A 26099-nucleotide genomic window follows, 5' to 3' on the forward strand; every position below is an offset into this window, starting at 1 on the left:
CAGAATCAAAGGCCAAAGGGCCCGGGTCAAAAGTCCTGCCAGGGAAAAGGCATCCATTTGGGCTGCAGGGTACCTGCATGGTGAGTCTTCTGCCAGGCTGGCAGTGTGTGAAGGAAGGAGTGTTGTCGTTCTCATCCAGGACGGTGATGAAGGCAGTCCCCGTGGCGCTGCGCGGTGGGGTACCTCCGTCCTGAACCACCATCACCACCTGATAACCTCCCTGCTGCTCCCTGTCCAGACCCACACGGGTACTGATCTCACCTGAGGAGGGATGGAGGACAGAGCAGGGGAGAGAGAAAGGGCGAGGAGTAATGATGAGGGACTAAACTGAGTACAAGCACATCTCACACACACACACACACACACCGCATTCTCTCAGTCACACACTGGCAAGGCGGGAACCTGAAAAGCTGCAGCGGTTATTCAGTATGCTAAATCTGAGGTGAGTGTGTGTATATGTGTGCGTGTGTTGGGGGGGGGGGGGGGTGGGGGTGGCGGAAGGGGGGTATGCTGTCCTACCTGTGTGTGAGTTGATCTGGAAGTGTCTGTCTGGGTGTAGCAGTCTGTAAGTCAGTCTCCCGTTGAGCCCCGTGTCACGATCCGAGGCCAAGACCCTTCCGAACCCAGACCCAGCCGGGAGGTTCTCCCTCACAGCCAGGAAAACCCTCTCCTGAGTCAAACGGGGCGAGTTGTCGTTCTCGTCGGTCACGGACACCCTCACTGTGGCACTGCCCGTCTTCTTCATTTGCCCTTGACCCGTGGTGGCCAGGATGGTCAACAGGTACATGTCTTTCACCTGGGCAACAAGAGCCGTTGCAAGGGACACACATCAGGACGCACTGACCCATAATGCACTGGGTGGATGTGGAAATTAGAAAGACTGAACGCAACCAACTGAAGGCTCACCTCTCTATCCAGGGCGCTCTTCACAAACAACCAGCCGCTGTCGGCTGCTACGCCAAACCCTGCCGCGTCGCCATCAGGCCTGAGGTGGTACGCCAGTGGAGAGGGGAAGCCCAGGCTGGTGGAGTCCCGGCTCAGAGCTCTCACCTGGACATGGATAAATCCCACTATGTATGACAGATATCAAATCCCCAGTGATCAGATCGCCAGTTGGCACTCTGGGTCTGATACTGTAGAGCAGGGTACATATAGTCGGATTACATTTTGCCAACAGAAACGTCACGGTTCGTTAATGAGCCATTCATGCTGTGGGCCTGCTGTGTTGTATTCTGCGGTACCTGTAGGAAGCGTGTGCTGAGCGGCGTGTTTTCCCTCAGCTCCACGTGGTAGGTCAGCGTGTCGAACACGGGCCCGTGGTCGTTCTCCGCTTGCACATGCACCACCAGCATCATCGTGGAGCTCAGTTGGGGTGCACCACCATCTTTAGCAGTCACCGTCAGGTCGTAGCGTGGCGTGACATCGTACGAAAGGCCTCCCACCAACCGGATCTCCCCCGTGCTGCGCTCCATGGAGAAGGTCCTTTGACCTCCAGCGGAGGTGGCGGCGGAGGAAAGGTCAAAGGTAATCTGTCCGTTCAGGCCGGAGTCCTGGTCCTGTGCCTGGACACGGTAGACCACGGTCCCCATCCCAGTGTGTTCCAGGAGGAGGAGGGACTCAGAAGAGGACGGCAGGAAGACAGGAGCGTTGTCATTCACATCCTGGATGGTGATGTGAACTCGGGTCTGACCAAAGGCAGGGGGGCTGCCGCTACGGGCCTGGAGCTCCAGAGTCAGAGAGGGCTGGGTCTCATGGTCTAGAGGAAGGCTGGTCCGCAAGGCTCCGCTCTCTGGGTCCACAGTGAAGTAGCCAGCAGGGTCTCCAGAGGAGATGGTGTAAAGGATACCCTTACTAGGGCCGGCTGGAGACAGAGAGGTCACGCCGTTTTTAAAGATCTGAGGGTGCATGTTGGGGGGGTGGACCACGACCAGTCCGGGAAGAGAGACAGCACCCACAAACTTACAAGATCCTCCACCCCTGTCATTTGTCAAGTCTTTTACGCTATGACAGAGAGCCCTAAATATCTAAACGTAATTGCTTATGAAAACAACATGCTGAAATAGAGTTTGTGATTAATGTGATTTCTAAATGAAATGTGTACAGTGGCTCACTGCCTGTTTAGACAAGTGGTATAGACTGCACAGAATAACCGACCGCACATACAGTATAACTGCACGCACACACACACACACACACACACATGCATTCAACAGGTGTTAGCAGTTCTTAACCATTCAGTACATTCAATTCCAGGTCACACTCACCGTTCTTACTGGTGGCCTGCACAACTCCCACTTCAGTCCCTCGAAGTGCATCCTCAGACACAGTGAAGCTGTACTGACTGTGTTTGAATACAGGGGGCGCCACCAGGCCTGCCACCACGCTGATATTAACCTGGGCGTTGACCAGCGCTGCCAGTCCCCCTCCATCGCGGGCTGACACCACCATTGGAATCACAGTGTTGGCCTGGCCATGCAGTGACCTGGACAGGGAGATCACACCTGGTGGAGAAAGGACCAGAAACATAGAGGGACAAGCTGAAACACACAGGTACAGGTTGAAACACAGGGGGACAGGCTGAAACACACAGGTAGAGGCCAAAACACACAAGTACAAGCTGAAACATAGAGATACAGGCTAAAAAACACAGGTACAGGTTGAAACACAGAGGGACAGGCTAAAAAACACAGGTACAGGCTGAAACACAGAGGGACATGCTGAAACACAGAGGGACAGGCTGAAACACAGAGGGACAGGCTGAAACACAGAGGGACAGGCTGAAACACAGAGGGACAAGTTGAAACACAGAGGGACAGGCTGAAACACAGAGGGACAGGTTGAAACACAGAGGGACAGGCTGAAACACAGAGGGACAAGTTGAAACACAGAGGGACAGGTTGAAACACAGAGGGACAGGCTGAAACACAGAGGGTCAGGCTGAAACACAGCTAGAAATACAAGAAACACAGACACAAGAACAGACTAAGGCACATACTGTACACACACATGAGAACGAGCCCTCTTCTTCATCGGCATCTGCCCTAGGGCAAACCATCTACCCCAGGGCGACACAATGGGGCCTAATACCATTCTCAGCTCAGCTGCCACCCATTGACAGACCAATCGAGACCTCACCGGGGGAGTATAAAAGGGCCCTAGAAAAGCAGCTCTCAGTAGCAGAGGAAGAAGGGATGTACGTGGCGCGTCAGCTGAAACCACCTCACCACCTTCCACAGTGGTTACCGTCCTGCTACTGAAATGCCCTCCAAGGCCCTGAACACTGGTGCTTAATTGCCCTCCAAGACCCTGAACACTGGTGCTTAATTGCCCTCCAAAGCCCTGAACACTGGTCCTGAAATGCCCTCCAAGTCCCTGAACACTGGTGCTGAAATGCCCTCCAAGTCCCTGAACACTGGTGCTGAAATGCCCTCCAAGTCCCTGAACACTGGTGCTGAAATGCCCTCCAAGGCCCTGAACACTGGTGCTGAAATGCCCTCCAAGGCCCTGAACACTGCTACTGAGTCAGTTCCCTGGGTCTCTCCCCATTATAATACATAAAACACCACAATATTGACCAAACAATAATGAGACCAAGAATAATAAGTACCAACCTGTGTCTTTGTTGAGGGTAAAGAAGGGGGAGTTGCCCCCAGGGACAGTTCGGTATGTCACCCTCCCATTCTCCCCTGCGTCAGAATCAAATGCTGTAACCTTGACGACGGAGGTGCCAGGTGCGCTCTGAGAGCTGAGGCTGACGGCGTAGCTCACAGGGTAGAACACAGGTCTGTTGTCATTGATGTCCAAAAGGTCAACCCGGACGTAGGCCACAGAGTTGAGACCACCCTGTAGGTGAACAGGAAGGACGATCAATCAATCAAAACCTCAACACACACCGGAAAAGTTTAGCGATGCCAATACCTTTCTGTGTTAAGAGAAATAATGGGACAGTCCCAGGGTAAAAATGCTTTGTATTTCAACTTCCCTTCGACGTGATGAAAACCCTTTTCCCTCTTTTTATCCAAGACTAGCTGAAGTGAGTTAGTGTTGGGCGTCCACCACTTCTGAGGACAAAATGCTGTAGTAGATTTAACATACTGCTGGATACCAGGACAATGTGGTGATACTTGGAATGGAGCATTAATGGACCAACTTATGTGCAGGAACCTTATAAAAAACTAGTCCCGGCAGGTTGGTGAAGGGATACATATTGATGGCTTCCCCAGGGTAACCGCAATCTATCAGGACCTGTTGAAGGTGAGAGGGCTGGCTACCGCTGCCTCAGAGCAGAGAGCTCTGTTTTCCCTGGTGGCTCGTTCTGAAGAGAATACAGAGCAAGCTTTTCATTTGGCAGGGCTGGTGAGGGAGGAGGAGAAAACAGCGGTTCAGCATATTAAATATTACTGCTGCCTGCCTACTTATCGCACTCCCTGCCTGTCTGTCTGTCTGCCGTTGTCCGTCTCACTCCCTGCCTGTCTGTCTGTCTGCCGTTGTCCGTCTCACTCCCTGCTTGTCTGTCTGTCTGTCTGCCGTTGTCTGTCTCACTCCCTCCTTTTCTGTCTCTCTACCTGTCTGTCTCTCTCCCTATCTGTCTGTCTGTCTGCCGTTCACTGTCTTTCTTCGTGGCTGTCTCCCTGCCTGTCTGTCTCTTCTAGCTTGCCTGATGGTAGACATTTCATCTGTCTTTCTAACCCTCTCTCTTATCCCTCCCTCTGTTTCTCTCTCTGATTGTTTTACCATGACTGCAGTGATTTCCTTTCATTTCTACCCTTTTACTTTCAACTACATATGATTTGGCATGCAGCTACAGGATCCTGTCCCAGCACAGCCTTGCCAGGGAGACCCATTCAGACTCTTTTATTTGGCAGCACTAATGAAAGACTTGCTGCTCTGCTCTATTCTGCTTTGCCTGGCTGGGTAGTTACCCTCTCTGTTAGCTAACCTGGCTCCGCCTCTAAAGCTGCTTCTAATAGACATGATTTTGTTAGGTATCCCGGGTCTGCCTCAAACTGATTCTGATAGCCAGGGCTCTGTTAGGTATCCCGGGTCTGTCTCAAACTGATTCTGACAGCCAGGGCTCTGCTAGCTATCCTGGATCTGCCTCTAAAACTGCTAATAGCCTGAGTTTTGATGTCCTGTCAACTGGGGAACCCTGCTGTCAAATTTGGGTTATAAAGGATATTGTTGAAAGTTTTAGGATGACCATTGTGCTGGAGTCAGGGAGTTGAAAGAGGGCATAGAGTTACCCCATCCAGTGCTAGACATGTTAGGGAGGGAGGGGAGGACTGTGGAGGGGGAGTGGAGGGAGGAGTGTTGTGGTGAGTTAACAAGAGAGAAAGGGGCCCGAGGAGGGAGAATCGATAACGTGGGAGAGAAGGTGAGAACTCACTCCGTCCACGGCGGTGACAGTAAAGTCATAGATGGTTGGTCCCTGGTCCCTGTCCAAAGCCGTGTTGGTACAGATCTGTCCTGTCTCCTTCCCTATAGAGAACTGGGAGGGGACAGCGCTGTTGATGCCTGAGCCCAAAGAGTAGCTGATAGAGCCAAATGAGCCACCGTCCGCATCTGTCGCTGTCACCTGTGGAGAGGGAGATAAAGGAACGAAAGCTATGGGTTAGACAATTTGTCTCTGAGGATCTGGAACTGTTTTTCTGGCAGATAAATAGAAAACAGTGATATATGTCAGGTTAAGACAGCCCTCCACAGTACTCCACATTCACCCACCACGGGGGCTCTACACCAACAACCTCATTCGGAAAGCAAACTGGCATCAGTATGGCTCCAAGACAACAACCTCTCTCTCAGTGTCAGCCAGATAAAGCTGAAGAAACAGAGACAGGAACATGCCCCCATCCATATCACCAGTCTCCTCAAGAGGATGCAACAGTGATTCTATCCGCCGAGACGACGGAAGACAGTTGGCATGTCACTACAAATACTGTCACAGTACCCATGGAGATTACATCATTTGCTCATCTACTGTATGCAGTCTCACAGAAGATAGTTATTAGGATGGCAATCATTTATTTCTTGTTTACTTTAGGATAGTGATAAACCAGCAGTAATGAGCGAGGATACGGTTTAGAAGGATGGAGCAAAGTACAGTAAAGTACAGCAGAGTGAACCAGGTTATTTATCCTCTTTGTTGTTGATCTGAGTAAGAGCACAGGCCAAGAGCTTCCTAAGCTAGAGGTACTTGGGGGAAGGAGGGAGTAAAGAGGAGGGAAGAGAGGATGACTTCCCCAGTGTTGGCTTCATTTAACCGGGAGAGAAGCCAGCAGTAGAGACAGCCTGGCGGTCCAGGAGAGGAGTGACGTGGGTCTGAACAGCCCATTGACAGGGAGGACAGGGAGGGGTGGGGAAGACAGGGAGGTTTGGGGAGGACAGGGAGGTGTGGGGAGGACAGGGAGGTGTGGGGAGGGGTAAGTCAGACGGGGGTGGGGGGTGTTGAAGACATGGAGGGATGGGGAGGGAGGGGTGGGGAGGACAGGGAGGGGTGGTACAGGGAGGGGAGGACAGGGAGGGGTGGTACAGGGAGGGCAGGGGAGGAAAGGGAGGGGTGGTACAGGGAGGGGAGGGGAGGACAGGGAGGGGTGGTACAGGGAGGGGAGGGGAGGACAGGGAGGGGTGGGATGGATAGGGAGGGGAGGGGAGGGGTGGGGAGGACAGGGAGGGGATGGGAGGGGTGAGGAGAGGAGAGAAGGGAAGGGTGGGGGGTGTGACAGGGAGGTGAGGGAGGTGGTGGGGAGTTGTAGACACCCTCCACAGCATGCCTCACTGCCTCTCTGATCACCACATGATAACACTAAGTCTGCTTTTAATACACCTCACATCTACACCAGCGACAGTGCTGAGAGTTGGGACTTAAAGGCAGGCTTCACATCCCCCTGGACAGACAGAACGACAGAGAGACAGACACACAGACAGGGAGACAGATGGGGGGAGGGGCTAGTCAATTACTGTGGCAGCTCCCTGGACCACACTAGCCAAACAAGCCAATCAGAGAGCCTCCTGGGTACTGGCAGGGTAATTGTTTGCAAGTGTTGGCTCAGGATCGGAGCAGGAGAGAGATTACAGACGGGGTTAAGCCTCACAAGTTGATTAGAGTTCTCCCCTTACTTTCGTCTTTAAAAAAAAGTGCAATGGGGGGGGGGGGGGGTGATCTCTTTAGGAAGAAAGCAAGACATGATGGAATAATATGGTCTCCAACGTGTACTACTACTAGTATGCTGCTTTGTGCCTCAGAGTCGCTAGGAGAGACTAGGCAAACAGTGAGAGACACAAACTAAAGAGCCGTATAATACGCCACTGGAGGACAGAGACCTGAGTTTACTGTAGAGAGGACGGCCGCTCTGCTCAAACACAACAGCCATGTAGCCCCATAGTTTTCCTTGAATATTATATTATCTACTGGGGAGCAAGTTGTTACTACCTAATGTACTGCTGCTCTTGTTCTCACCACAGTAGCATGACAAGTTGAATGAGAGTGGGTCATGGCACACTAAAGGAGACGTCTGGAGGTGTGTGTGTGTGTGTGTCTGTGTGTGTGTGAAAGAGAGAGAGAGGGCGAGAGACAGTGCGCTAAATGCAGAGTCTCAAACGTCGCTTTCCATTTCAGCCACAACCAAGCATGCCTGAATGTTTATTTTCCTTGGCCAAATCACCATCATAAAAAATGGCACCTGTGCAGTACTCACATTAAATATTTATAATATGAGGGCTGAAAAATGAACTGGGGGAAAAGCACCTGGGATTTGCAGTGGAGGGGATATAATGGAACTATGAATTTGGAGGTAACGTTCGGGGGCTATAGAGTTCTCTCCTCTCATACGAACACTATTACAGTCCACCAGCAGTGGATTACCAAGGCTGGAACGTAAATGCTCTCCTGTAGTCTAGCATTAGTACAGGGTGTCAGATAAAACAGTGAAGGGCTCGTAACCTGAACTGTGATGTGATAGCGAGTGTCTGTATGGACTGGGTGGACAGAGGAGCGGTGCCACAGTATTAATAGTGTCTGGAGTTTTTCCTGGTCAGCTCATGTGGTTCGGGGGAAAACTCCTGGTCCAAGAATAACATACGAACAGCAGAACAAGGGGAAGAATGTATCTTCTAGTAGAGAGATGGATAAGGTGATGAGAGAGAGATGGAGAGAGAGAACAGTCAATCCCAGGGAGGGATTGAGAGCTTTAGGGTTTCTCAGCGTACTTGAGCAGACAGATATCAGTAAGAACAGAAGGCATGTGTGGATAGGTTCACCTCCAGTTCAACATGCTCTCAGCGGCCTGATCACTGTGTCTCATGATAGATGTCTATGTTGTAGATCCAGCATAGACAAACGCCACTTCTGAACCATTAGGTCTAATGTTGGAAGTAAGTCTCTACTGTACACTACAATCTCATCACGCTCTGCTTTCTGGGCAACACACACAGAAACATTCAGCAGAGGCATCCAGTGTATATCCTGTTTGACTATAATTACTCACATCTAAAAGTAACCCAACCCAGACATATATTTAGCTCCATAGGTGGAAAATGGGGATATGTGGATTTTTAGAACTAAAATGGAAAAAATGGTACAACAGAATTTGCATACACTGTAAATGCCCAAAACACTATTACTAAAGACAGCAATCAGAAAAATTGGTCTACAGGAGCTTGGAAACTATATTCTACTCTCATTCTAGTTTAATAACAGCATATCAGTGTCATGGAGTTGGAAGCCTGCCTGTTCAGGGGTGCGTCTCAAATGTGAACCCTATTCCATATAGAGCATAGTTCCCTTTGGGCCAGCACCATAGAGGCCAACACCATAGAGGCATAAAGGCCAGCACCATAGAGGCCAGCACTATAGAGGCATAAAGGACAACACTACAGAGGACAAAACAGAACAACAAGCCAAAATGGAGGCAGACAGAGAATCAGAGACATACCTTACCCAGATATTGAGGATGGTAAATTCAATCAAAGTATTTCATGTATTAAGAAGTCTTTGTATTTCCCAATACAAAATACTCCAATCAGATATAGAACAGAATTATGACTATACCCACTAATTATCATAATCCAGAATAGAGATGTTATATTTGATAACCAAGGAAAGCTATTATCAAACCTGTAACAAAGCCCTCATCTACAGAGAGATTAACGATGAAGAAAAGCTTCCTCAGCCAGCTGTTCTTTCCAAACAGATCCTACAGCGTCCCAGGATCCAATTAAATCACAAAGAACAATAACTATTTCACACACTGGAAAGAATAAACTAACTGTAAACAGAGAGTACACTGTGGCAGGATACCACTGAAACTAACCGGAAATGAAGAAAAACTTTGACTATCCACTGAGATGTGCAAAAGTCTTAGGCACTTGAAATTTGAACTAAACCCATTTATTTGGGTAGTATTGACTTGTAAAAAAGTATATATATATTATATATTATACTTTTATGTTGTTGTTTATGTTACAAGTAAACACTTAAAATCCCCAAAATGGTTTTGGTTTTCAGGACAGTACTGTACATAGACCTGGGCCTTGAGACAAGACAGACTATGTGCACAATGTAGAAATTGAGCTACATTTCCTAAACTCAAGCCAAGTGTTTGACCACATTAGAAAGATATTTCCTTCAGAAAATACAGACCTACAAAGAAATTGAAATAGAATGAAACATTAATAAACTCCTGTATCTGCTTTAAAATGTAGTACAGTTTGTTTAAAAACAGATACAGGAAATTTGGAAAATGACTTGTGATCCACTTCCATGAGAATTTGGCAACTGGTGGAATACAAACAAACTGTATTTTTTCTCTTCTCATTTATACTTGTTACAATTAACACTTTAATACAATATTGTACATACTATGAATAATATCACGTTTAAAATGCCTAAATGTCACATTTACAATCTTTAGTAAAAATGTTACTTTTATTATTATTTTCACCCTGGCATTCACAGCCCTTTTACACGGAAATTAATTTGAGAGAGAATTGATAGATGAGTAGAAAGTGTGTCACTCACAATGGGTGTGGATGTGCAATGATAAGAACCGTGATCCTGATTGGTATTTCAAGACAATGTTGCAGTGCTGGTGTCCCCCACCATACAGTCACAGCAAACACACTAAAATGCATTCCAAATGGCTCACTCTTTCCTGTGTAGTGCTCTACCGGGGCACAGAGGGAATAGGGTTGCATTTACAAACTCCACTTCCGTTAAGCAGCAGCTCAGCTCATGTCTTGGCAGAGCTGTGTTGTATTATACATGTCCCACTCAGGGCTGTGCACCAAATGGCTTTTTCTTCCCTTTGAAGTGAATGCTGGTCGGAACAGTGCCCTAACCTGGTGAAGAGGGGGCCATTTGGGATATGGCCAGGTGTCTAAAGCTGACTGTTCATTGCCTGAACTACAATCTCTGTTAGGTCATTGTCTGACATTCAATCTCTGTTAGGTTATTGTCTGACCCGACGCAAACCAACCTGTTGACGATAGCTAATCAGCTGCTCAGAAAGACATGTAAAAAAAAAAAAAGACGAAAGGAATATGTAATGTCGATAATAAACAGATAGGTCTGTTTTGGCTTCCCTTGACTTGCATCGACAATGAGACTCAGGCAGGAGTTCCCACACTACCATGTACAATGTGTAGATATCTGATATCACCATCTCCTGACCCCCCTGCATTGACATCTGCTCTACTCTGATACTCTGTCAGTATCCAAAATGATAGCCTGCCCCCCTTTAAAATGCACTATTTCTCTGTACTGTGTAGTGGGGTAGTGTGCCATTTGGGAGGTTGTACTGTGATCATCCGAGTCTGTAGTGTTCAGGCCGCTCTGCTCTACTGCTGGGGCTCTGCTCTGCCCACTGTGGAGCTGCGTAGTTATGCAAACCTTTTTATTGGATTATAAATTCAAAGGCAGGAGACATGTTAGATGAGGAGAGGCAGCCAGCTATGGGAGAGTAACGCCAACCTAGTGGGAGATGTCTTATCAACTGAGACGGGCAGATAGGGAGGGAGGGAGAGAGAGACAGGGAGAGAGGAAGTAGAAAGGGAGGGACGGAGGGAGGGAGGGAGGGAGCGAGGGGGGAGTAGAAAGGGAGGGACGGAGGGAGGGAGGGATGGAGGGAGGGAGAGAGGGAGGGAGGGAGGAAGTAGAAAGGGAGGGACGGAGGGAGGGAGAGACGGAGGGAGGGAGAGAGGGAGGGAGGGAGGGGGATAAGGGGAAGCCAGAGGAATTGGTACAGGGGTGAGGAGGGATGGGCTGGAGGAGTGTAGAGGAGCTGGAAGGGGAAAGAGAGGCAGAGAGGAGTAAGAAGCTACAAGTCAGAGGGAGGGAAGGAGACAGAGAGGGGGACAGGAAGAGTTTGGGGAAATGTAACTTTTGGCTGGGTATTCAGTTAAACAAGCTAAAGGGGATCCAAAGATAACTGGGGCACCGTGCGGTTTGGATGCACCCATCTATCAGATTCTTCTCAGTCCCACAATCTCCCTCTCTGGCTGTAGTCATGGGACCGAGGAAGAGATTGAACATTTCTGCTCTCCACTTCCAGACCAACGTGCGTGAAGGGTTTGGATTCTCTGGCCTGCTATCCAAATGGCATCCTATTCTCTACATAGTGCTTTATTTTTGGCTATGGGTACTGGTCAAAAGAAGTTTGCAATATAGGGACTAGGTTGCCATTTAAGACCCGTACTCTGTCTGTGTCCTGTCCTGTCTTGGTCCATTTTGGTTCTCACTCTGTGGTTGGTCCTGGCGAAGTAGCCAGGAAAAGCCAAGTTGGCCTTGAAGAGAGCACAGCTCTGGGTGGTTCAATCCCCTACAGAACAGACTCAGTCAGAACTGTTGGGAAGACTGACTCACTGACCAACAGACTGCCTGACTTACTGACTAGCTAAAGGACTGGATGACTGACTGTTACTGACCATTCTGCTGTTGTCCCTCTCGAGCCTAGCAGTCAGAGCATCTGAATTATATTATGTTATTGATAGGACAATATAGCATCTGTAATATATTATTGATAGGACAATAGAACATCTGTATTGTATTATTGATAGGACAATAGAGCATCTGTAATATATTATTGATAGGACAATAGAGCATCTGTATTTTATTATTGATTGGACAATAGAACATCTGTATTATATTATTGATAGGACAATAAAGCATCTGTAATATATTATTGATAGGACAATAGAACATCTGTATTATATTATTGATTGGACAATAGAACATCTGTATTATATTATTGATAGGACAGTAGAGAATGTGTATTATATAACTGATAGGACAATAGAGAATGTGTATTATATTATTGATAGGACAGTTGAGAATGTGTATTATATAATTGATAGGACAATAGAGAATGTGTATTATATTATTGATAGGACAATAGAGAATGTGTATTATATTATTGATAGGACAATAGAGAATGTGCATTATATTATTGATAGGACAGTAGAGAATGTGTATTATATAATTGATAGGACAATAGAGAATGTGTATTATATTATTCATAGGACAATAGAGAATGTGTATTATATTATTCATAGGACAATAGAGAATGTGTATTATATTATTCATAGGAAAATTGTAAGGACAGACTAGAGAGACAGATATTGAGGAAGACAAAGAGGAAGGGCATAGAGAGTCGGCAGAGTCAGGGAACTTAGATCGCTAGACCAGACTTCAGCACAAGGAGAAAGATCTTTTGTTCTGTCCTTAAGCAAGATAGTTAACATTGATTGCTTCAGTAAATCCCTATGGATTCGAGCTTCTGCTAAATTATTTAAATGTCAAAATGTCAACTGTTAACTAAGACTGAACTTAATTCATGTTGAGAATGCACTATTTAAATTTGTGAGTAAGGAAGGACATATTTACTATATGATTGTAATACTGTAATCATTTATTCAGACTAATTTATGATGATGTGGCAATGATGTCTATAATGTTATACTGTTATTAACATTGTTATGTGATTTATTTTTTGTTGTGGACCCCAGGAAGACTAGCATGTTCACTTTGGTGACAGCTAATGGGGATCCTTTTTACAATAAACAATGTTCAGATTATTGGAATACATACAAAGGGCAGTACTGTATGTGTGATCAGGAATAACTCTGCTACTACAGCCACAAGCCAACACCACTCAGGTTCTCCATCATAGCAGCACACTTTCGGGTCTCAGTCCCTCCCCACGCTGATGTTGGCCTCCTGTGGGGCGATTTATTTTAGCTCTGATGTTTGCATGGGTGGAGCTTCTGACTGATGTGTGTGTTAATTGGCCAGATGGCATGCTGCTGCACATGCACTCCGTCATTGGTCTGTTTGGTTTGGCAGCAAAGGGGGAGCCCCTGATTGGCTGTTTTTGCCCCAAGCTACGTGAGTAACATTTGTTTGACTGGTTGTACTGAGAGAGGCAGAGAGAGAGGAAGACAGACCTTTTTTATTTCATATTTTCCACTTGCTTTGACAATGTAAACAGATTTTTCTCATGCCAAGAAAACCCTTTAAATATAGATAGGAAATCGATAAAAGGACAAATTGAGAGTGGGATAGACTAACTGAGACAGACAGTAGATTACTATTAGTACAGTGAGATGACTATACGTACAGACAGTAGATTACAATTAGTAAATAAATATGACTATAAGTACAGACAGTAGATTACCATTAGTACAGAAATATGACTATAAGTACAGACAGTAGATTACTATTAGTACAGAGAGATGTCAATAAGTACAAACAGTAGATTACTATTAGAATAGACAGATGACCATAAGTACAGACTGTAAATTATTAATAGTAATGGCAGATTAGATGACAATGAGTACAGACAGAGAGTAGAAGAATACTAGTACAGAGCAGATGACTATTAGTACAGACTAGATTACTATTAGCACAGACAGACAGTAGATTACTATTAGCACAGACAGACAGTAGATTACTATTAGTACAGAACATATTACCATTAGTACAGACAGACGGTAGATTACTATTTGTACAGAAGAGATGGCTTTTAGTACAGACAGACAGTGGATTACTATTAGTAACAATACCAGTGGATTACTATTAGTAACAATAATAGTGGATTACTATTAGTATAGACTACATGACCATTAGTACAGAAAGACAGTGCATTACTATCAGTACAGACTAGATTAGTATTAGTACAGGCAGACAGTGGATTACTATTAGTACACACAGACAGTGGATTACTATTAGTACAGACTATATGACCATTAGTACAGAAAGACAGTGGATTACTATTAGTACAGACTAGATGACTATTAGTACAGAAAGACAGTGGATTACTATTAGTACAGAATAGATAACTATTAGTACAAACAGAGGATTACTATTAGTACAGAAGATATTACTATTAGTACAGAATAGATGACTATAAGTGCAGGCAGACAGTAGATTACTATTAGTACAGAATAGATGTCTATTAGTACATACAGATAGTAGATTACTATTAGTACAGAATAGATTACTACTAGTACTGACAGACAACAGATGACCATCAGGACAGAAAGAGTAACAGCAGTGAAAGAAAAAAGAAAGCACCCAGAGAGAGAAGGAGAGAAAGACTGAGAAAGAAACAGGCTGTGTGTGTGAGTGAAAGAAAGAGGGATGGTCAAATCTGGACAGCGAAACCTGATAAGCTTTCCCAGCTGTATTATCCTGGCATCAGTTCTGACAAGGAGAAAGGGGGAGAATGAAAGGAGGAAAAGAGGGAGGGAGAGAATGAAGGGAGGAGAGGAAAGAAGGAATTAATGAAAAGAGGAGGAGAGGAGCGAGGGAAACCTCCTCAGGTTCTCAGACTGTTTCATTTAGCCTTCACACTGAAGCAGCAGGTTCTCAGTCCAAAAGCCACCAGCCAAAATCCAGCTCCCCACCATGACACACACCCCCAATAGCTCTGGGCTCAATAGCTATACAAACACATACACAATATGGAAATCAATGTTCCCCAAACTTCATCCTCAATACCTTCACTTTTAAACCCTAAACCTAAACATAACCAGTAAAGCCTAAACCTGAGGTCACATTTTGTCTAGTGGGGACCTGTACACATAGACCTGGATCACACAGACACACCAGCTGGGTGGTAAGTAAGACTGTGAAATAGTGAGTGAAAGAGTCAGAGGATCTACAGACAGGACGGGGTGGAAGGCCCCCTTGAGAGCCCCTTCGTGGCAACAAAAAAACTGACCGTCAGGGTAAGGCAGGCCTCTCCTGGGAACTATACCAGGCAGTTCTGAGACAGGAGCTGTGTAGTGGAACACTTAGGAGTAGAACTAGTAGGCAAATATTTCTCCAACTGATCTCTATCAGACAGCAGAACAGGCCAAAGACATGCATTGCACGCACCCACCGAGCCTCATAACTAAATAATGTGCAGTAATCTAAGTGTTTTGTCTTCTAATAGGGGCAATGATTCGCCCCGTTGGGAGTGCAGGCTCATTCACTTATTCCTCACAATTACGGACATTTTGAGTTCTTCATCGTATGACTAATTAAAAGTTTGTGTTTTCACTCTAAACTGTACACTCCTGACCAGGACTTCACAACCAGAAGCTTCTCTCAGGTCCTGTCCGAAATTAAACTGTTCTGGAAGCTGTGCACATTTAAGATTCTTGGAAGCTGTGCACATTTACTGCAGTTACAAGGTCAAAGGTTGTGTGCATTATAAAGGGCTTCAAATACTGTACCTCATTTGGTATCAAGTGCTAATTGAATTGAATTCACTATTATTATTATTTGAATATGGAATAGGGGGGATGGCTAAAAGTACAGCACCATATACGGAATGGGGGATGGGCCTGGTTAAAAGTACAGCACCATATATGGAATGGGGGATGGGCCTGGTTAAAAGTACAGCACCATATATGGAATAGAGGTCCATTTGGAACGTTGTGCTGCGGTGGGCCCAGATGTCTATTAAAATGAATCGGCTGTATTATGGCATCTCTGTAAAACATCATGTCAGGATCAAAAACGTCTTTATTCCAACCCAAAGTATTAACCCCTCTCTTCTGTCCAAGAACTATATTGTTAAAGTGCCATCGGGCCAAAACACGATCATCATCAGGCAGTCCACTCAATATAAAAAGTATTTCCAACCGTCCTTGCTGGTCTGGGCGTCCAACCAGATGATCACTATGGAGTAATACTACAGTAAATAACCCACTGACTGACTGCCTAAATGAATGTCTGTCTATCTGAATTAATACTGACTGACTGACTGACTGGCTGGCTGGCTGCCTGTCTGAAAGATGTCTGTCTAGTGAGGACTTGAAGGGTGCCAACTGGGACACATGCCGTACATACATCTCACAGATGAAAAGAAGGAGAAAGAGAGACAGAGAGGGCGAGGGGGAGTGAGTGAGAGAGCGGAGTCAAAATGGGGAGGTAACGCAGAAGACTACAGGGTGTAATGACACAGGGAGGCTGAGAACAGACAGTAGATGGAGGGCACCGTGCCTGTCTCCTCTCTCCCCTCTACTGTCACCCTCCTCCCACTGTGTCGTCTGACAGGGCCATCTGGGAGGGATTAAAGCAGCAAGCCATTTAAAGGGATGAAGGGATCCCAAGGAGGAAAACCTTTGAGCAAACTAGAGGAAACGTCGGATAGGGAAGGGAAAAGGAGAGGAGAGACAGAGGAGTGAGAAGGAGGGGATCAGAGATAAACCAAACAGCAGTGAGGAGAGGCACGGAGGCCCTGTGAACGGCGATGCCTGGGCCGTTAACTTCTAATGCGCCACACTCAGTATTACATTACAGTCGCTACTTTCTATAACAACTGTGTGTTTGTGTATTTGTGTGTGTGCGTGCGTGCGTGCGTGCGCGTGTTTGAGTGAACTGGAGTAGCATGAACAAGTAAATCCTCGCTCACCATGTAGGAATGTGGCCACGATGAGCACCTTGGAACCAACTCAAGGACTAGATCCCAAATGCCCCCTATTCAACACATGCAGTGCAGCGCTTTTGTGTAGGGAATAGGCTGCCAGTTGGGACGTCTCCAGGTGTGTTTTAACAGTCCTGTAGAGCCACTAACCCCCTGGTCAGGAGTTGTCTTAAGCCCCGGCCCCTGAAGCCCCTAACCCCCTGAAGGGAAACTCTCTCTAGGTGGATTTGATTTGTGGCTCAGACTTAAAATGTAATATACAGGGATGAAATAAAACCATTTCCAATTTCCAGCTCAAACACCGGTGCTGAGGGGTGAAAGGTCACGGGGAGCAGGGGGTCCTGGGAACGTGTGTGTGTGTGTGTGTGTGAGTGTGTGAGACATTCAACCTTGAGGAGCAGGAGGGAGAATGGGCTTTAAGTGTCTCATAGCTTACACACATACACACACACACACACACGTACGCGCGTGCGCACACACACACAGCAGGCCTCTGCTCTGGGTATTTACCTGTTTATTTACACTGGATCCGATGGGAGAAACGAGCATGTCACTATTTTCTTACACACGCTGTTCCCGAGTTCAGCTCAGGCAAAGAAAACATGAACAACACGGCTGGCTAGAGTGTTTGTGTTCAGAGCGTTGCAGGGTAGTCGTTTTGACTGACAAGACCAAACCCAGATGTGGACATTTAGATTTCAAAAACAAGAAAGGGGGGAGGGTGGCCCTCTCTGTGTATCTGTGGTTTAAAACCTGAGTAGGGAGGGTAGGGTGTAGCTAGAGTTTAATATTACCCACCATTGTCAAGTAGTCTGCCATCACATTGATTACAGAGCAATACAGAGGCTTGTATGGGTCAAAATTAATAACATCAAGGTTTATCTCTGAGAATAAAATGCTGGGTAGGAAATCTGATGATTTGTTCCTTCAATGGAACTTTCTTTTGTTAGGGTGCTCTGTATTACTGTGGGCTATGGTTAAGTGCCAGGCTATTCAACTGGCCGCCTGTGGGACAGACCCAGTCCGATCGATTTACGCATTAATAAAGATTTTGTTATTTTGAGCTCCAATTCAATGTACTCTTCTGTTATATCTGTTTAATAAACCGCCATCCACCAAAAAAAAAAGCATGAAATGGTGAAGAAAAAGAAAATGTGTTTTCAGATATGAAATGCACGTTTCCCATGTGTAAATGAAGCTTCTGTATGGAAAGAAACCCTCCAGGCATTCCTTACCACATAATTGTTGTCCAAGTGATTTTCTGAACATATACTGTAAAACAGCTTTTAAGGGTGTTCTGTAGGTCAACAGCTAGTCTATAACCTATGTGGGAAACTAAAGCTAATGATTAGGATCAATGCCTCTAATGAGTGGGAGCAGGCAGATGTTATCAGCCAAAAAAGTCAGAGTTGACAGATGCGGGACAGATTGCCAGCTAATATTAAACACTTGAAATAGAGCTATGTGCATAGAGCTATGTACATTGTTTTGAATTAGTTTTATGATATTGTTCCTTTAGTAGCCTACTGTGGAACATTCCTTAATTTGATGTTGATCAACTGTGTTGTAAGTACAAAAGTGTTCAATTATTTACTTTAAAGTAGTCAACCTGAATTACTACTAATGCAGCGAGTAACTCGCAAAGCACTTCAAAGAATATTTTAGCAACACGTTTAAAATTGCTCTGTAACGTTATAATTCTGTTAGTGGGTAGATTTTACACTCCTTTCAGGAATAGTATTCTAATTCTGAAAATGTATGGACCCCAAGTAAATAACCTCTTTCAAATCTGCTTCTGGTAAGAATAAAATAGAATAGCCGTGCTACTGAATGACATCCCCTCAACCACACTACAACCCCACCACGCTTCCAAACCCAAACCATTAGACACCCCCACCCAGGCTACAGACTCAACTGCCAAGCCAGCCTCAACATTGCTATACTCTGCAGCTCCACTGTCCAACTGGCCCCAACCTCTCCATCTCTCCACACGTCTAGGGCCCATCTTGGCTTTAGAACAGCCCGGGGTGGGGAGGTTAATGGCTGGCTTGAAACTGGCCGGGTGCTCAGAGACCAGCTCTGGAGGGGGCCAATCTGCAGGGGAGCACAGCACATCCATGACCACACTCCTTTACACCATCAGTGAATGTCAAGCTAGCCTGGATCCACTCATCTGAGCTTTCACCACCACCTTCTGGCCCCCCACCCCCAAGTCAGAACCAGGTTCGGAAAGGCTGCAAAGGGTCCTCCGTGGTTCCCCTTCCAGGCGCGTTGGTCAAGGAGGAGGAGGCAGATGTGTGTTGTGAAGCTGTGCAGTCTGAGGTGGTTTCTACCCCTGGCCAGCTGCTGTCTGTCAGCACCACTCCTAATCACTCTTGTGTTCTCAGACTGGCTGCCTCAAGAACACTGCAGTTTGTCACACCAGTGAAAAGATCACACCAGGCTAAATAATATTACAATTAGACGCTACAGGACATTTGGAAGAATCTTGAAGTCATTTTTCCCCCGTTTGTTTTGCTTACAGCAACAAAAAAAAAACTTTTTTTTTTTCAAGAAGTAACTCAGACGCAGTGTAAACCGGGTCTCTGGTTCCCACAGATCCACAGGACTGTTTGATAAATATCCCCTCTGCTCATCGCTTCAACTCTTAGCTATTTCTAGGTTTTTTGTATGGATTGGTAGAGCCCTCTGATCCTCCAATGTTTCAGTAAACTCCTGTGGGTGGTTCCTGGCAGCGGGACGGTGGGAGAGGGTTGAGTAGTACTGCAGTCGCCGCCGAGACAGTTTGAGTGTCACTTATTTTGAATCTCCCTAACAGTCTAAAATGGAAACATCTTTGATATGGATTCACATTTTGTAAGAAGAATATTCAGAATAAAGTGCCGTGCAACCTCATGCTAATTATGTTATTTGGTGGTCAGCTGAAAGCAGGACACATAATCGGTTGTAATGTAATGTGTACCACACAGCAGACATCAGATTTGGATCGTCTTGTCTGCCCTGACATTTTGGCAGATCAAGAAAGCAATTCTTTTCCGTTCTGCAATACTGGTCTTTCAGAGGCTTTTAAAATTTGCATGGAAAAACAGTCGGCGTATATTGTGCATAGAGAAATTCCAAACCCATTGAGACAGCTTCAGTCATATGGATATAGACATTCAGACAGACACACAGCGAGAGGGGATTTAAGGGCCCGTGCCAAATGGCATCATATTCTCCATATAGTGCCCTAAGTTTGAGCTGTCCCTAATTACCCTATATGGGGATCAGTGTGGCACTTCAGATTCAGCCTGAAGCAAAGCCGAGGTCAGCAGTTTACTGTCAGGCTTCCTGGTCCGATGCTTAGAGTTGCACAGATCTGTGGTGAAGCACGGAGCTCTCTCTCTCCCTTTCCCCTTCTCCACTGGCTGTAGGGGGATATTATGTGGTGATTGAGTTCCCTCTCTCACTCCCTCCCAGGCAGTGATTACATTATAAAGGAGCAGAGTGGTAAATGCCGGCTGATACTGTTTATGTTTGGAGGTGGGTTGTAATCATCGCCACATCATCATGAAGTCTTAAGCAGTGTTTGTAGAGAGAACCTCAGCAACACAGGCCCTCTGTCTAGGTTTATCTGTGTAAAAGAGCAGGAGGCACTTCAGTGGATGGGAGACTGCTGATGAGCAAGTCTGTGTACTCTGAAGTTCATGAGAGGGAGGTTTCAGGTCACTATTCTACATCATTACACACAGGTGTTTGTAAATTGCTTGAGTGTTAGGCAGAGCTGCTTGGTCTTCATTCCAGTCATATATTACCCTGATAAGATTCGTACAGCGTAAGAGCACCAAGGACGAGAACAGCTTTTTGAAGTACTTTAACAGAAACAGTTCCCAGAAGAAGATATGAAACAGATCGTGTACATTTGAAGATGTCATGCATAGTTTCCTGTAAATCAGTGCTAATGTGATTCCTACTGTCCTATAGGACATTACTGATATGGTTCTGGTTCAGATGTCCTCCTATGGGTGTGATTCCACGTCAGCTGCAGTGCCATAACTGGTCTTCCCACTGTGTGTGTACTTCCTGTTGTGACACTGATTCTGACAAGATCCTGAGTGGGTGTCTGGTCACGCTGCATCGGTGGGCTAGTCCCTGGCGTCGGAACGACACAGACGCGGAAAAACAGCTGTAAATGACCACAAACAACCTGACAACCAAACCCATGGTGTTTATGAGACCCCCACAGTGAACTTGTACAAACCATCACATTTCCACTGTTGTATGGAAACCTAAGCACTGCATTATGGCAAAATATGCCCCAATTTCAACATTAATGTCCTAAAACTCAGTTGGGGGGTTCTCAGATGAATTTATATTTACATGCAGCGACGCAAAGTTGAGCACAATAGATTATTGTTCTGACATACAGTACTGCGCAAAAGTCTTAGGCATCTGAAAGTCAAACTAAAGGCATTTGTTTGGGTTGTGTTTATTTGGAAAAAATATATATAAATATTTATAAAATATATAAGTATATATATCTTAGTACTATCAAATGATAAAAAAAGTATTGCTAGTAATCGTAAAATCTTCTGTAGTTAATCCCGATTAATTGCAATTTTAGAATGTGTTCAAATTTTGCTCTTAATATACACTTTTCTGTTCAAAAAGCAGTGCATTATGTTAAAGACATACTGTGTTTTATTGCAAATTATGGTCAGTGCTTGACTTGGAATTAAATAAAGTTGTCACAGTCCTTAGTTCTGTTTAATATGTATACAGTATCTGTCCATCACTTACCACAATAACATGTCGAAATGTAGCCCATATAAATCGAGATAGAATGTTTCTGGTCTGTGATCCCATAGTTCTACCATCTCATATGGTTCTATTGATTAACACACAAAGGACAATAACTGCTATGATAGGCTACTGTATAAAACACACATTAGCCCGTCTTATCTGGAGAGCTGCTGGATGTGCAGGCATTTAACCCATGTAATCACACCTAAGCTTGTCAAGGTTTTGTCCTTTGATGTTTAGGCTGAAATGTGGCTAGAATGGGGTTCAGACTGGGGCCTGTAAACATTAGAACATTAATGCTTAGATTAGAAAAAACATCAAATAATGACAACTTGTTATGCTACAAGCAAACTTTTTGCAGGTGGATTCACACAACACAGCACCTCAGGACCAGTTGTTAGGGGAGACACGGCTAGCATTCTCGTTTTGATTGGTTTTTGGAGTGAGACTGGGGTGCGGGAGGATGTGTAGCCTACTAAAAAAAATTTAGGCTTTGGATAAACTAGTACAGAGTAAACACGATTCACAACATGAATGCGATTCACAAAATGAATGCGATTCACAACATGAATGCGATTCACAACATGAATGCGATTCACAACATGAATACGATTCACAACATGAATGCGATTCACAACATGAATGCGATTCACAACATGAATGAATTTTGTTTTTTAAATGCCTGTGAAGTGCTCAGGTCAAGTCAACCGCCAATGAAGTTACAGGTAAACATTAGTTACAGGAAGTGTTAAATGTACCAACAAAAAAAAACCACTTACTACCCAAATAAATGGTTTTAGTTGGATTTTCAGATGCCTAAGACTTTTGTACAGCACTGTACATTGGCAGGAAGATAATATTTGTGGGTTTCACAAGTATAAAGAACACAGGCTGTGGATTGTGGCAATGGTGCACACATTCATATTGATATAGTATATCGGTAAATACACAGAAGCAGCTGGAGCTCAAACATATGAGAATCTTTTACTATCAGGATCTGTAGCGAGATCATCCTAATAAAACAGTGGTTTCCCAACATGACTGCTTCTCCATGTATCCTCCTATTTGAAACTGAAGAAGTCCAGACTTATAGTTTAGCAGCATCTAGCCACCCTATGAATCGCGTTGAAATGGCAATTGTCTGTCTCTGCTCTGACAGTCGGCTCTAATGACTGTTTTGCTCCAGGCTGAAGGGAAATTAAAATGGAAGTCTGAGTGTCACTAAGCACTGACAGGAGCTCAAATCTCCACCATTTAAACAGAGCAGGAAATCTCCATGGATGTGTCGGAAATTGTACCCTATCCCCTACAGTCAAGCACACTCTATAGGCCTGGATGAGAAATAGTACCCTATACAGGAAGTAGCGTTCCAATTTCTGACGCAACAATTTCCCCGTTTTATTTAATGGGATTAGAAAAATGAAATGAGAGATGTTCATTAGAACGGTCTGGAGCCTGTAGCTGTGCTGGAGAGAGAGAAGGAGAAAGAGGAGCGAAGGCACCAGAGATTGGGGGAGAGAGAAAGAGGAGGGAAGGCACCAGAGATTGGGGGAGAGAGAAAGAGGAGGGAAGGCACCAGAGATTGGGGGAGAGAGAAAGAGGATGCTCGTGAGAGAAAGAGAGAGGAAGTACAGGGAGAAGGAAAGGGAGTTGGATACAGAGAGGACAGGTGCTGGGGAAAAAGAAAGAGGGTAGCTGAGACAGGGAGAAAAAGGAAGAGAACAATGTCTCTAGGGAGAGAAAGGAAAAAGAGAGACAGATGGAGTCAGAGAGAGGGAGACAGAGAGGGAGACAGAGACAGAAGAAGACAGAGAGAGAGGAAGACACAGACAGAGGAAGACAGAGAGAGAGAGAGGGAGACAGAGAGAGAGGAAGACAGAGAGAGGGAGACAGAGAGAGGGACAGAGCTGTAGGTGAGGTAAAGAGTGAGAGAGAGGTCACGGAACACATAAACAGGCCCTGTCACCTTTCCATAAACACTGGCTCACTCCCAAATGGCACCCTATTCCACATATAGTGCACTACTTTCCCTGTGGGCACTAGCCAGAATTAGTGCACTACATAGGGAATGAGGTACCATTAGGGACACATACACTGGGGCTAATGGAAATGCCGGTTCCTGGGCAGAGTGCTGGCCTGGCTTGTGCACATGGTTTCAAAGCTGTACAGAGTGTGCAAAAGAATGTGTTGGCATTTGTATACATGGTGTGTGAGAGTGTGTTGGTGTTTGTTGGAGGGTGCAAAAAATGTGTGTTGGACTTTGTAAGCTATTTTATGTATGGGTGTGTGTGTGTGTGTGCATGTGTGTGTAGTTAGGAGTGTGTATGCAGTGTGGGAGGTCATATACAGAAACACACACTAGCTCTGTCCAGATCCATCAGAGGTTATTCTCACTCAGGTTCAGATCAAGGCCTAACCCGAATTGCTGTATGAAAATACACTCTGGTGAAAGAAATGTTCCGTCAACACACACGCACATGCAAACGCCAGCGTTACTGCAGTCACATGCAAACCACACAAGCACCAACGCACACACACTTTGGTAACAGAACCGTTCCGAGCGCTGAGCGTCTGTTTACAACTGTTTGGATCTGTTTCATTGGCTCGCATAATTGCAAGTAAACAGACCTTTGCTTTCAAACACACACATAGATTAACTACCTATCCAAACACTCTCTGTAACCCACTCTCTGTAACCCACTCTCTGTAACCCACTCTCTGTAACCCACTCTCTGTAACCCACTCTCTGTAACCCACTCTCTGTAACCCACTCTCTGTAACCCACTCTCTGTAACCCACTCTCTGTAACCCACTCTCTGTGTCCTGTCAACCGTGAGCAACAGCTTGTTTTCACATCCTCCCACAGAGGACAGGACCACAGGGAGGAACAGGACAACAACAGGTACTGAATTATCATTTCCCCTCTCATCATGTTTGTATATCTCCTACTGTACTTCTCTGGAGTCCTCTAGAGTCGTCAGAATTCTGCTGAGTTCTCTAACTTCTCGGAAACGTTTGCAGAGTTTTTACAACAAGGAAGTGAACAGCATTGTTGTACCATTAAATCTCATAAAAGGCTCATCTAAACACTTAGGGAAGAATATGACAGTGACCTGGAGACATAAGACTCGCTGTAGTTCCTTATGTTTCTTCCTGAGAGAGCAGCATGGTTTAACAGAAAACAATGAGGTAGTGGGATTTATGAACCTATATTTGTTTATATTCCCATTTATTGTGACTGCTTCAGTTTTCCTAAGAGAATTTATTTAGTTTTCAAGAAAATATTTAGATGCTAGAGTAATTACATTTTGTACTGTATATAAAACAAGCGCTCCCTTTCAAGTGATTCATAACAAAACAGTCTGCCTGGTGTAGGTAAGTATATGCATGTCTGTGTGTGTGTGTGTGTGTGTGTACAGTAAGGAAAAGGTAGCCTGTAATCACTTCATGTTGTTTCTCTCTGCAGCTCTACAGACATTGCGAGTAAACAAGGTTACATTCATGCAACCTACTAAAAGAGGCATATTAAACACCAACACAAAACCAATATCTGAAATGACACAATGTTCACTTCAAAGGGCACTTTTTAGAAGGCCAATTGCTATTAATCATTTAGATTGCAGAAGCCCAACGCTAATTTGTGAGATGCCACCATAAAAATCTCCATATAGTAACTATACCAGCTGCAGTGTCACTGATTGGACGGAATTATATGATTGAGTGTAGTCACAGGAGGGATAGAATTCATATCTTAAGCAACATTACCCTGAAATACATGCATTTTCATTGAACCATAGAGTACTGCTAAGTATTGTCAAACAAATGTTGATCAACGACATCCAAAAAGGCGTCAGTAAAAAATAACATTAAATAAAAATATTCATAACCTGAATTAGCTTTTATAGGCCATCAGAAATGTACACTCCAAAATATTTCTGTTCTGTCACTGACAGGATAACTTGAACCAAAATAATTAACAGCCGTTTACAGTTAGCTGGCATTCTAGCACTTAGCACTTCTGTTCTTCTTTAAAGTTCACCTCAGCAGATATACAGTCCACTCTGGAAGAACACTCCAGGAGGGCTTAACCCCAAGTCAGGGTTCACTGAATGATGAAATGTTCTGCTTTCTGTGCAGCAATAAGAGAATTAAATAGGATATGGATGTTATTACTGAGTGTCTTGAGCGGCAGTACGGTGCTCTATTAATTACCTGGCCAGCTGGTGCAGCTGTGGCGAGAGAGGACGGAAGAGAGGGGGGGTAGAGAGAGAGAGTCAGAGAGACAAAGAAGCTCAGTGTGTGACCCTCTACTAACACCCAGCGTCTGCAGGCTCTGTAACAGAACATCTAGTACCCAACATCTCCAGGCTCTGTAACAGAACATCTAGTACCCAACATCTCCAGGCT

The 26099-nt window shown here is 45.2% G+C and overlaps 1 protein-coding gene across 1 annotated transcript in view; it reads right to left on the reverse strand.

Moving 5' to 3' along the window:
* Nucleotides 1–26099, reverse strand: part of dchs1a (dachsous cadherin-related 1a) — a 126924-nt gene that overhangs the window by 23344 nt on the left and 77481 nt on the right. The window contains exons 3-9 of the mRNA XM_010870521.4: nucleotides 5387–5575; nucleotides 3612–3843; nucleotides 2265–2501; nucleotides 1242–1861; nucleotides 907–1050; nucleotides 520–796; nucleotides 74–261 (exon numbers count right to left, since the gene is read on the reverse strand). Coding sequence (XP_010868823.3) covers nucleotides 74–261; nucleotides 520–796; nucleotides 907–1050; nucleotides 1242–1861; nucleotides 2265–2501; nucleotides 3612–3843; nucleotides 5387–5575 — 1887 coding nt within the window. The remainder of the gene's footprint in view (nucleotides 1–73; nucleotides 262–519; nucleotides 797–906; nucleotides 1051–1241; nucleotides 1862–2264; nucleotides 2502–3611; nucleotides 3844–5386; nucleotides 5576–26099) is intronic.

This window comes from Esox lucius, chromosome 1 (genome assembly GCF_011004845.1).
Source record: "Esox lucius isolate fEsoLuc1 chromosome 1, fEsoLuc1.pri, whole genome shotgun sequence".
NCBI lineage: Eukaryota > Metazoa > Chordata > Actinopteri > Esociformes > Esocidae > Esox > Esox lucius.